The 11,085-nt window shown below is 38.9% G+C and overlaps 1 protein-coding gene across 1 annotated transcript in view; it reads right to left on the bottom strand.

The window, feature by feature from the left end:
* Positions 1-237: 237 nt before the first annotated feature.
* TMPRSS7 (transmembrane serine protease 7) overlaps positions 238-11,085 on the bottom strand; it is a 29,640-nt gene continuing 18,792 nt past the window's right edge. Inside the window, exons 10-18 of the mRNA XM_085239861.1 lie at positions 10,615-10,721; positions 7,897-8,033; positions 7,176-7,283; positions 6,467-6,577; positions 5,255-5,371; positions 3,629-3,806; positions 3,176-3,444; positions 2,065-2,201; positions 238-409 (exon numbers count right to left, since the gene is read on the bottom strand). Coding sequence (XP_085095987.1) covers positions 239-409; positions 2,065-2,201; positions 3,176-3,444; positions 3,629-3,806; positions 5,255-5,371; positions 6,467-6,577; positions 7,176-7,283; positions 7,897-8,033; positions 10,615-10,721 — 1,335 coding nt within the window. The 3' untranslated portion in view covers position 238. The remainder of the gene's footprint in view (positions 410-2,064; positions 2,202-3,175; positions 3,445-3,628; positions 3,807-5,254; positions 5,372-6,466; positions 6,578-7,175; positions 7,284-7,896; positions 8,034-10,614; positions 10,722-11,085) is intronic.

Here is an 11,085-nt window from a genome sequence, read left to right as displayed (position 1 = left end):
TGTCCCCAAATATCTCTGCAGAACAATCTCAAAATCAGCCTTTTTTTCCTCTGATTCTCCTTTCCCCCAAGGTTTGAACAAAAGGTGCTTGTTACTGCCATATGTGCACTCCAGAATCAAATATTGTGACATCAGGGTGACATGCAAAGAAATTCCCACACTGAACAGTTTTTAGCCTAACACGCTTTTTAATGAAGATATCCAGCACATGTTTTATTCCAGCAAAATAGCTTTCAGATTATATGACTGAAGGCACATGTTTGTAAATCCATGGGGCAAGATTTGACACTCTTGTATAGACACCAGGAAAATTTGGTCTTCCACATCCATAACCCCAGCTAACAATGCCAGTCAAAAACCATTTGCCATCTTCATTGCTTTGACATGACAAAGGTCCACCAGAATCACCCTGAAAAAAAAAAAGAAAAAAAAAGAGTTGTATGCATTTAAAGTCTGGAAAATTAAAAATGGGACAAAGTTCAATGGAAGATATTTTTCCTTAATAATTCCAACAGTGATTATATTTTCCCATCTATATACTTCTAACTTTATAATTCTTCGCTTTGTTTTTCTCTTCTTGAAGCAAAAGGGATTGCACAGTTCTACCAAAGTTTACTCTTTCACAGGAGAGAGAGCTAGCTGGCACTCTTTAAAGGTATTAGGATGCTACTTTTTATGATCTATATTTCAAATTCACAATTAACTTCCCAATCTCAAAGCTAAACCCCGAATCTGCTACTGAATATGTATATCCATTTAGAGGTTACACATCTCAGGGCACCAAATATCAAGCCTTTTCTTTTTTAAATTAAACTGTGATTATTGTGTTTAATACGCAATATCACTTTTTTCAAATTAAAAGCAAGTGAAACAGATTGAATATATTAATACTTACTTCTTCTTCACAAACCTCCCCCCCCCCCACTAACTCTTGTCTTATAGTAGATATAAGTGAGTAGATAATATTTAAAGGTACACAGTACTTAAAAATATGACAGTAGCTCAAGCAAAAGGTATGTCACTGTTTGGGGAAAGTCTCTTGAATCATCTTTAAACTTCCCCGAAAAACTCTGCTGTAGACATAACTTCTCTGAAACAACTGCTAGCAAATTGAGTTTTAGCAAATCATTGGGTGTAAAAGATGATCTCCAAAAGCAAAACCCAAGTTGGTACGATTTAAATGTTTGCAATGGGATGCTTTCTTTCCATGCACATTTCTTTGTTAGAATCAGTGATCTGTTTTGCTTAAACTTTTAAAGGACCACAGCCTGGGCTTGTGTTTGATGACCTGCACAGAGCACGGGGGTTGAAACTACATATCATTGTGGTCCTTTTCAACCCAGGCAGTTCTATGATTCTATGATATGATTCTGCGACATTCAGGTTGGAAGGCATACCAGTAGATGGCCTAGTAAAGCCACCTGCTACTCAAAGCACGACCATCTTGAATTGTCTCACAAAATTATTATATATTTAACTTTGAAGATCCATCTTTCATCCATGACCACTAAGATTTTCAATTTAGAGAGATAAACATTTAAGTTTCTCTTTAATTACTGGGACAAAAAGGAACTGGAACAGCAGTAATTTTCATAAAACAGAAATCCTACAATTCTATCAGTACTAAAAACTGCCCAACATATTGAGACATTTTCCTTTGCAGAAATTCAGCCCCGGGACTTCTGAATTATGCCTTTCATTGGTTCTGTCTTGATTGGCCAGAGAGATAAGCAAAGAAACAAATTCTCCAGTTAATGAAAATGATGTTTGACATCAGTGGTCTCACAACCACTTCAACAGAGACCCTCTTGCCAGAAATAGCCTACCTTCACAACACTACTATGTGCAAATTCTCTGGACCGAGGCTTGCAACTGAAATGTCACGATCCTATTCATGCCCATCAAGCAGCAAATCCCTGAGAATACCCACATTGCAGACTGGTTGATAGCTCTTTTACATAGCTGTGTTTCAGTAAAACAAGGCAACTTGCCAGTCATTTCTTATGCCTCATCATGCGACAAAGAAAGACAAAATAAACTTGTGAGGTGTGTTGAAGTACATACTTTGCACCCATCTCTTCTTCCAGACATTAATCCTGCACAAAACATTCTAGCTGTGATAATTCCATATGTGGAATGACACAATGTTTGGTCAATAATTTCTACCTCTGCTTTCTGAAGAATTGCAGCACCTTCATCATCTGGAAAACAAATTGAAAGATGATTCAGAGCTTAACATATTACTTATCTATTGAAAGCAAACCCAGGAAGACTTCAGAAAATACCGCGTTATATGTTTGAACTCCAAGCTATTCCAGATTCCAAATAGCCAACTGTTAAAGTAAGGAAAGCCACTTCTAAGTATCATGCATCTATATAATGTGGCCTTGGCCTTTTAACAAGGTTGACCAAAAAGCCTTTTGTAAAAAAGATTTCCTTCTTTGTCCCTTTTTTTTTTTTTCTTTCCACTTTGGAAAGAAAATAGGACTTTCTAAAGGTATTTGGACTATAATAAGATAGATTTGCAATCAGAGTTGTCCATGGAGTCTAACCACCAGTACGTGCAGCCAGTGTACCATCACCCCATCCTTTCCTTCAACTCTTCTCTCCGATATTGTATGGCCAGAAAGAGGGACAAAAGGTACCAGCATTTGTGACAAGGAAAAGGCAGCTTGAGACAAGGTGGTGAGAGGGCCAGGCCTTCCCCTGACACGGAGCAGCTCACTGTTATGTGGGGCATCCACTCGGTCAGTAATATGACCATTTTATCACACCACATCCCGAGGATAGCAGGTCAGCATCTCAGGACTGTTCAGCCTGCAGAGGTTGAAGGCAGGAGGCCTTAGTTTAGTTTAGCTTAATTCCCCTGCAGCAGGCAGGGAAAAGTCCATTTAGGCATGTTAACGCATCTCCAAGAGTAACAAAGTGGAAAAATGATGCTGTATGACTCAGAAAGTGCAGCTTCCTTTACGTTTTATTTATCTAGAGCAGGAGCACTCAGGTCTTCTAGATCCACAGGAGCAGTAGCCAATTTTCCTGAGTAAATGAAGGTATGTACATACCAGAACCTACTTCCAGAGGGGAGCAAATTGAAAACATTACAATTTTCTGCATGCCTCAGAAGCAGAGGCAGGTGTCTTGCACACAAAACTGCAGCTGAAGGTATTAAACTCACCCACTTCCTGCTTTTGGCCCCAACCTGTTATCCAGCACTTCTCACCACTGCGAACTTTGTGTGAGAAAGGAGGCACACAGATTGGCTGAATGATATGGCTCATTGTATCTGGCCACGGCTTGCTCAGCTGCAGCAACGCAATGTCATAGTCATAGTTCCTGCTGTTGTAGTATTCGTGAACAATGATCCGTTTCACTGCAGATACAAACTTTGCACGGCCTTGTATTCGCATCCCCAAGTGAGCACGCCATGCTCTGGGGTCAGCCAGCCTGGTTGGAAATAATAACACATGCCAAATCTTCAAAAACATGCTCCAAAATGCACAATCTACCCCAGCAGTGGGACATGCAAAAGGAGGGCACGTCATCCTTCAGTCCAGTTCAAACTGGAAGCTAAAGGTGTTTCAGGACACTAGCAATGTCTGGGACAGAGTTAGGAGGGAAGACTGCTTACTTGCTCCCTTGAAAGCAGTGAGCTGCAGATACAAGCCATTCTTTTGATATCACTGATGCCCCACAGTATGCAGTTCCCACAAAATGGAGGCTGACCTGCCAGGGCCATTCACCCTCCTTAGTGTTTGTACCGCCCACAATCCGAGAGATGAGATTGCCACTCTTGCTGCTGCCGCAACCTGCAAGGGGTATTTCAAGTTATTGCCTCTATCCCATGAGAGTGCTCCCCACATAGGGTATGAAATAATCACAGAATCACAGAACTCCAAGGGTTGGAAAAGACTCAAGAGTTCATCAAGTCCAACTACCCTGCTGAAGAAGGTACTCTACAAAACATATTAAAATACAACATTATTTGAAGTTCATTTTCTTATCCTGCTTTAATCAGAAAACTCCTCCATTCAATACTATGTTCCTGAAACAAGAAGTGGCACCATGAAAAAGGCACTGGCATGGGTAAGTTTCTTTTCTAGCTCTGCCACACAAGTTGGCTTCAGTCTTTCTCGTGTCAGAAATGTCAGAGCATCCATTGATTTAACAAGCAGCACAATTAATATGGTAAAACAGACAAGTCTTCATCTCTTTCTCCTACTATTAGTCCTGACCTGAAAGGAGTCCTGGTGGTAAGTAAGCTCAGTAACACCTACACACTTACTTCCAGCAAAAACAGTGGGAATGGTGTGTTTACAGTAATAGCTACACATGTGTAATTTGGTCATGTAATACCTCAGAAACCAACTGGTCCAATAATTACTTCGCTTGGAGACAACTGAAGGTCTGGAAGTGTTATATATTACTAAGTGCGAAGCGATTAAGACGTGCCTCAGCACAAAAAGCTTCGCGCTAATTCAGAGAGCAATGGAGATAGACCCTTCTGCGGGACGTTGTGCTTCTGCTTCCACAGGCTGATACCAGCACTTCCCAGCACACAACCAAAGAATCAAAAGCAGCATTAGTATTTAAAAAAAAAAAAAAAAAAAAAGGCACATGGCTTAAGATTCATACTGCATCCAAGGCAGGTGCTGGCAGGTTTGACATACAGCTACTGTGGCAAGAACAGCTGAAGGCCAAACAAAATACTATAGGACATTCACTTAGAGCAAGTGAATCCTATCCCATTTTTATTCCTACAGCAGTAAGAATCACCTGTCTATTTTATAACAATATGAGCAAGAAGCTTGCACAGATATTTCTGTAGGAAGGCTTGAGACTAGAATCTAAACTGATGCTGTGAAATAGAGGTCTTTCCCACCAAGAGACAGATAAGTTAACCATTTTTGTTTCTTACTGCACCTGTGTCACTCCTGCAGTCTCAACACACTCCAACTCCAACAAAAATACCTGACTCTGCTGCAGTAAGAATATTGCTTACCAGCTGGCCAAGTTCATTCTGCAGTTACCCTAGCTTCCCTGCTGAAACTTCCAATACCTGTAAACTGCACCTCCCACAGATACTGCAACCAGACCTGACGTAAACTGATAGCTGACTGCTATCCCACTATCACCAAGTAGATACAGTAAAAACCTCACTGCGTGCTGCATGAGTAATACATACTCTGAAAGAGGAAGAAAGAAAGGGCTTTAAAATGGAAAATGTTCAAAGTACAAAACAGCAGGAGGGACTTACTGCAACTGCTTTCATCACTTCCATCAGTACAATCCACAGTCCCATCACATTTTGCATTTTGTTTCTTAATGCATATGTTATTCCTGCACTTAAATGTGTGGTTGGTGCAAGGAATACCTGAAATAGTTGTGTGGAAAAAGAAATATGAATATTGGAATGGCTTTACATGTAAAAACACAGCTGCATAGGCAAAATTAATGCATGTATCAGTAGACTGGAGAGAACATACCAAAAGCACTTTGCCTAGAATGGCTTAATCCAGTCTTTAAATTAAAGAAATTATTCAAGTAGAGCTGCATCTAAACTAGTGCCTGTACACAGATTGCCACTCATTTGTTCCCAGAGGACTAGTGAACATAAATATATTAGCAAAAACATGCCAATAGAGTAAGCGCTAGGCAAAGAAAGGAAGAATATTCAGTACTCTGGAGTGGAACCTCCTCTATATCTCAGCATTACATAGGAAACAAAACAAAAATTGCAGTGGAAGCAATCTACTAATTGTATCCAATACTACTACATTCCCCATCTTGGAGTTTTTTCTCCATGTCTCACAATAAGGGATGTACTCCAAGGAATCTATTTTTCTTCTCGATACACAGAAATATGCTGTGACCATTTACATGGATTGTCAAAGTTGATAAACAGCTGATAAACATTACATCTCTTTAAAAATGTTACTTGCAGCTCTTGCTAGTGGGGCTCCCTTTCACATGCCAATTTGTCCATTTGTTCTGAGAAGTTAAAGAAACAGCTGTCTCAAATCATTCACGTTTTGCCAAACACAAAACTTCCACAGCGTTTTAAAAGCACTGGCCTCAGAACTCTGAAAACAGTTCCAAAGAAACAATCCTTTTTCTTGATATTTTACATATGGTAAAATGAGTCCAGGAAATAATTTGCCAAAGATTTTACTTTAAGGAGATAAAATCTGGGAATTAAATCCCTAGATCCACATCCCGCACCCACAGTAGTTAATTCTCATGTCTCATTTCACTGAAACAGATGTTGACTTCACAAAAAATACCACAACAATTTAGATCAATAACTACTTGTTTACAAGCATAACAGAAAATTGAACAGAATTATAAAGCCTTTGTTAGATTTACCTCTTAACTCTTCATATACTGCATCTAGTATTCAAATCAGGATGGAATAACTAATAGAAGAAAAAGAATAGAAAAAAAAAAAAAACCAAGAGAGAAGCCTTACTGTTGGTGCAGTTCTGCTCATCTTCTCCATTCTCACAATCGTTTACTCCGTTACAGACAAGCAAGTTATCCTGTATCTCAAAGCTGGAGTTACAGTTCCACTCAGGGACAACTTTAAAACATGAGTCAAGTCAGTTACAGAAGCATTATCACAATGCTAACACTACGCTTCTGGCCATGACCAGGGATCACTGTCATAGCTTCAGTGCACTACCAGGATGATTTAAATGCCACAGTACACATGGAAAAAATAAGGTGCAAAAGACTTCAGTAACCTATGCTAGTTCACACAGTGCCCCAGGTGGAATGGCTTGTGCTCTTTCAACCATAGGTATTTATTACCACTCTCATCTACTGTGTCCAACACAATTTGCCATCCCCACGTGAAAATAATTACTCCTGAAATAGAACGGAACTTCATGTTTATCAAGCATTTACCACAGGAAGAAAACCTAAGATACAATCTCTTACAACCATTTTTCCATATTAATTTTTTTCCTCTTGCTTTTCAATAGCATACCTTCTCCATTCCAGTTTTTTGTAAAATTCTCAAGACAAATGACAGCCTGAACCTGGACACAAAAAGTCAGAAACATCTTTCTTTCTTTCTTTTCCTAAAAGAGTTTTCAGCTTTTTTTGTTTGCCTCGTAAGACCAGAGAATACATTCAGTGGGTTTTCTAGTCTAGATCTCTGGTAATTGAATACAAACCACAGAAGAGTTCATCACTTTCGTCGAAGCAGTTGTTTACCCCATCACAGCGCTGCATCTGCTGGATGCATAAGCCAGTAGAACACTTGAAATATCCAGGTGGACATGCTGGAGATTAAAAAAAAAAAAAAAAAAAAAAAAAAAGCAAAAATTTCTACTTGCACACCAGTTAGAACAAGTGGTTGGTTATTCAGCATACTGCATTCATTACCTAGCACTCTCTGTAGTAACAGGAAGATTGCAAACAGAACTCTGGCAACGAAAACAGGAAAAGCAGACTTCAATTGACTAATATTCATCATCCAGTAAATTAAAGTGGATGATCTCACATTACTTCAGATTTTATTACATAGGAAGGAAATAGCAAGCAGAGCTACTGGTGCAGGCAGAATGAAATGCGAGGCTTCAGGAGTTCGCCAGGCTTACTGCATATGCATACTCTGGCCATGCAGGAAGCTTTATGGACTGTGCAGAAGATAACACATTCTATATGTACAGGAAACCAGAGCATGCTGCACACGATCATAAACCTTAGCCACATAGCCTTGACAATCTAGAAAAGATTCCTGGTTTGCTGGCTACTTAGCTTAGAAAGATTAGCAGTAAAAAATTAATATCAACACAGTTTCCAGCATAAACATAATTAAGTCTGACCAAACATGATAAGTTCATAAGGCTAAAAATGAAGAGATAGCTTGAAAGAGATAAGAATTGATCTTACGCTGGCTGATGTTATAGCTGCCATACTCCACCAGAAGGGGCTTCTCTGACACCTTTGAGCTGCACTGAAGCTCAATGTTAACAGCAGAGCTTGCAATGTGGAAGACCGTTTGGTGATCAACATAGAAACCGCAGTACCTAAAAAGGATCAAGAGATTGCTAGAACAACCTGCATCAAAATTGCCTTGCATCCAATTTAAGCATCACTGATATTCAACAATACATACTAGCATACCTTAATTAAGAACCAAAATCTGGAACAGCATCCAAATTCCCTAAACACTAGTGTATAATCAATGAATATACAGACGTTATAATTATGAAACAAACAAGAGAGTTTGGCTAAGCAGGTTATTATACCAAAAAGAGAATATGTAGAGTGCTTATCCTTGTCGTAGGCTTGCTGTAAAACTGCAGAGGAGGGATCTCCAGAAAGAGATCCTTTCCCAGTGGTAGTCAGCTCTTAAGTGGGTCTAGGAAACGTGCAGCCAGGCTCCACTTCTTCCAACAGCACAGCTGAATTGCCTTCACCTGTGCTCCCAGGGCTGACTCTTTGCTTGCCTCAGGTGATCAATCAGAGGTTCAGACCGTGGTTCAGCAGTTCCTATACAACTAGTGATCCTTAATTTCTCAGTACAATATCCTCTTCGCATGCAAGCAGAATGTTTTACCAGAAAGTCAAGAGCACTGGAAACGTAATGAAGAAATTTGTTGTCAAACACGGTACTTCCATCACCACTGCTGCTAACTCTTTTCAAAAGATTTGAATTCTTGGGAAGACACAAGCAGTTTGGTGTGAAGGGAAATGTCACACAGTGGAGAGCCAAGTTTAATTGCTCTCATTTTAAGGAATGCCTCTAAAGAAGAGTGCAGAGTTTTACCAGGATAAAATTGGTCTGACAATTTTGGGGGTAGAGTAAAAAAGATGTAGAGAAATTGAAAATATTTCTTCTTATCCGTTCATCTTTCATTCATCATTAAAACTGCAGAATTTAACTTTTGAAATCCATATCTTCAAATATCTAGTCTAGATGAAAAAGTCCACTGGATACACATCTAACTTTGAGTTATCATTCAGCAAATAATTTCCTTGGACTTCTTTTTAGGTATCCCCTAACTCAGAGAAACCTAAAAGCTCACAGATCCCAAGAAACATTTAATCCATTCACTGCCACTTTCATCAAAGATGCTAAGAATGTTGTAGCAGGCATTTAGATACTACTCTAGCTGAGGAGGAAATAATAATAATAATAATAATAATAATAATAATAATAATACAAGAAAAAAAAACAAACAAATACCCTCTTTAAAAGGAAGATGTTGCTGGATAGGATTTGAAAACTGAATACAACTTTACATGTGGTAAAACTGACAATCGACTGTTTAGGCTGTACTACAAGTAGAGCTAAGCTCCTTTTTCTCTGCCTGAACAACAACATCAAATAACACCAAATACATCACTTACAAGAAAACCATGTGGCTTCAAGTCTCTTGTCAAAAAAAGTACTTATTAGTCTAAATAGATAGAAAAACAAAAGCATCTGTAATAGTTCTTAGCACATTTAGCATATACATTTGCTTGACAGCAGTGAGAAGTCACACAGTATGTTTAAAGTGAACTTGAACGCAAAATTAGTTATTTTATTGTTAAATAGACTGATGCAGTCTTATCTCAACTATCCCTTCTGCATTGCTTATTTTTGCAATGCAGAAGGGATAGTTGAGAATGGAGGGAAACTACTGCATTTCTTCAGAGCAGCACTTCACATCAATAAACGCAGGCAATCTCTCTGTCAGTGCTAAAGCACTTTATTATTCAACACCTCTAACTAGGAAAAGAAACATATTTTGTATATTCCCTGGAAAAAAGACAAGGACTGAATGTAACCATGCAGTTCTTGTCTCTGGTTGCATGAAGCTGACTCGAGAAGTCAGAAGAAACTTCATCTGCACCATCTTCATAAGTCCATTCTTTATGTTTATATTTATTTATGTTTTCAGCTGCCATTTCAGGGAGCTGAAGAGTTGTTGTTCTGTTGTTTTGTTTGCTCACAAAAAATTCAGAGCATGCGCTGTTTTGTAGTTCTTCAAAACTAACCCCTGAATACATTTCTGAGGGTCATACTGTGACATTTGATTCTGTGAAATGTTTAATGAATAGGCTTATTTAAAAGTGGGTCTTTTGTGGAGAAAATTCTTGTAATATGAACTCATCATCAGATTTTGCCTTTATTTAATCCATCTCTCAGCAATCTCTAAAACTTCAATTTCTTCCACTTACGTCATAAAGAAGACCAAGAGAAATCTACAAACACACCCCATGTTGTCTGTTTTTACCAGCTTTTTTCATGTGTGTGTCATTGGACCACCAATTCCCATTAAGATACAATGTTAGTAGCTTCAGGCAAACTGAGTTGTCTGTACAGAAGTACAACGTGGTATCAAAGAATAAGGAAATGTTTCTTCCTCTACTTGTAGTTTTAGTAATGAGTTCAGAAATTCACTTTCAAGTCTGATCTTACCGATGTTTCCATTCGAACAATTAAAAAAAAAAATTAGAATTCAACCTCCCAAATTTAACCTATTTTAGCAAATTTTGAATCGTAAGAGACACAAGTGAAGTATTTCTGTCTAGTGTAAACTCTTGAAGGAACCATGGTAGTGATAACAAAGTTTACTTTGGTAGTGTTTGTTTAATAACGAATGCAGAAGTACTTACATGTGTTCATTAATTTTCCACCATCCTCGCTCACAGCCTTTAATATTCTTCTCACTGATGGTATAGTTATGAAACTTCAGAGCTATACCAAGGTTCTTCTGTGGAGTCTGTTGTGAGTAAGAAGGATAGTGCAAGGCAGCTTCCTTTTCCTTTTGTGAACATAGCTCATGATAGCCTTTAGATTTATCTCAGCAGTTACAGTGCTTGGCAATGCCAGGCTCTGGGAGCTGTGCTGACTTCCCTGACTCAACATCCAGCACCTGAGACACCTGACAGCTATTAGCCCTCAGTCAAAGCAAAGGCTGGCAAAGGGTCACCACAGCTGCAGGCTTTCTTCCCCTCTAGCCAACAGCCCTTTCATCTTCAAAAAGCCACTGTCCGTAGATAGAAGGCAGCTTTTATGTCAAGATCAAAGCATTCAAGTGCATCCAAATTTACTTGCACAGGGACAGACAGCCACAGTGGATTGTT

Source organism: Meleagris gallopavo, chromosome 1 (genome assembly GCF_905368555.1).
Source record: "Meleagris gallopavo chromosome 1, MGAL_WU_HG_1.1, whole genome shotgun sequence".
Taxonomy (NCBI): domain Eukaryota; kingdom Metazoa; phylum Chordata; class Aves; order Galliformes; family Phasianidae; genus Meleagris; species Meleagris gallopavo.
This window is presented reverse-complemented; position numbering and strand designations above follow the sequence as displayed.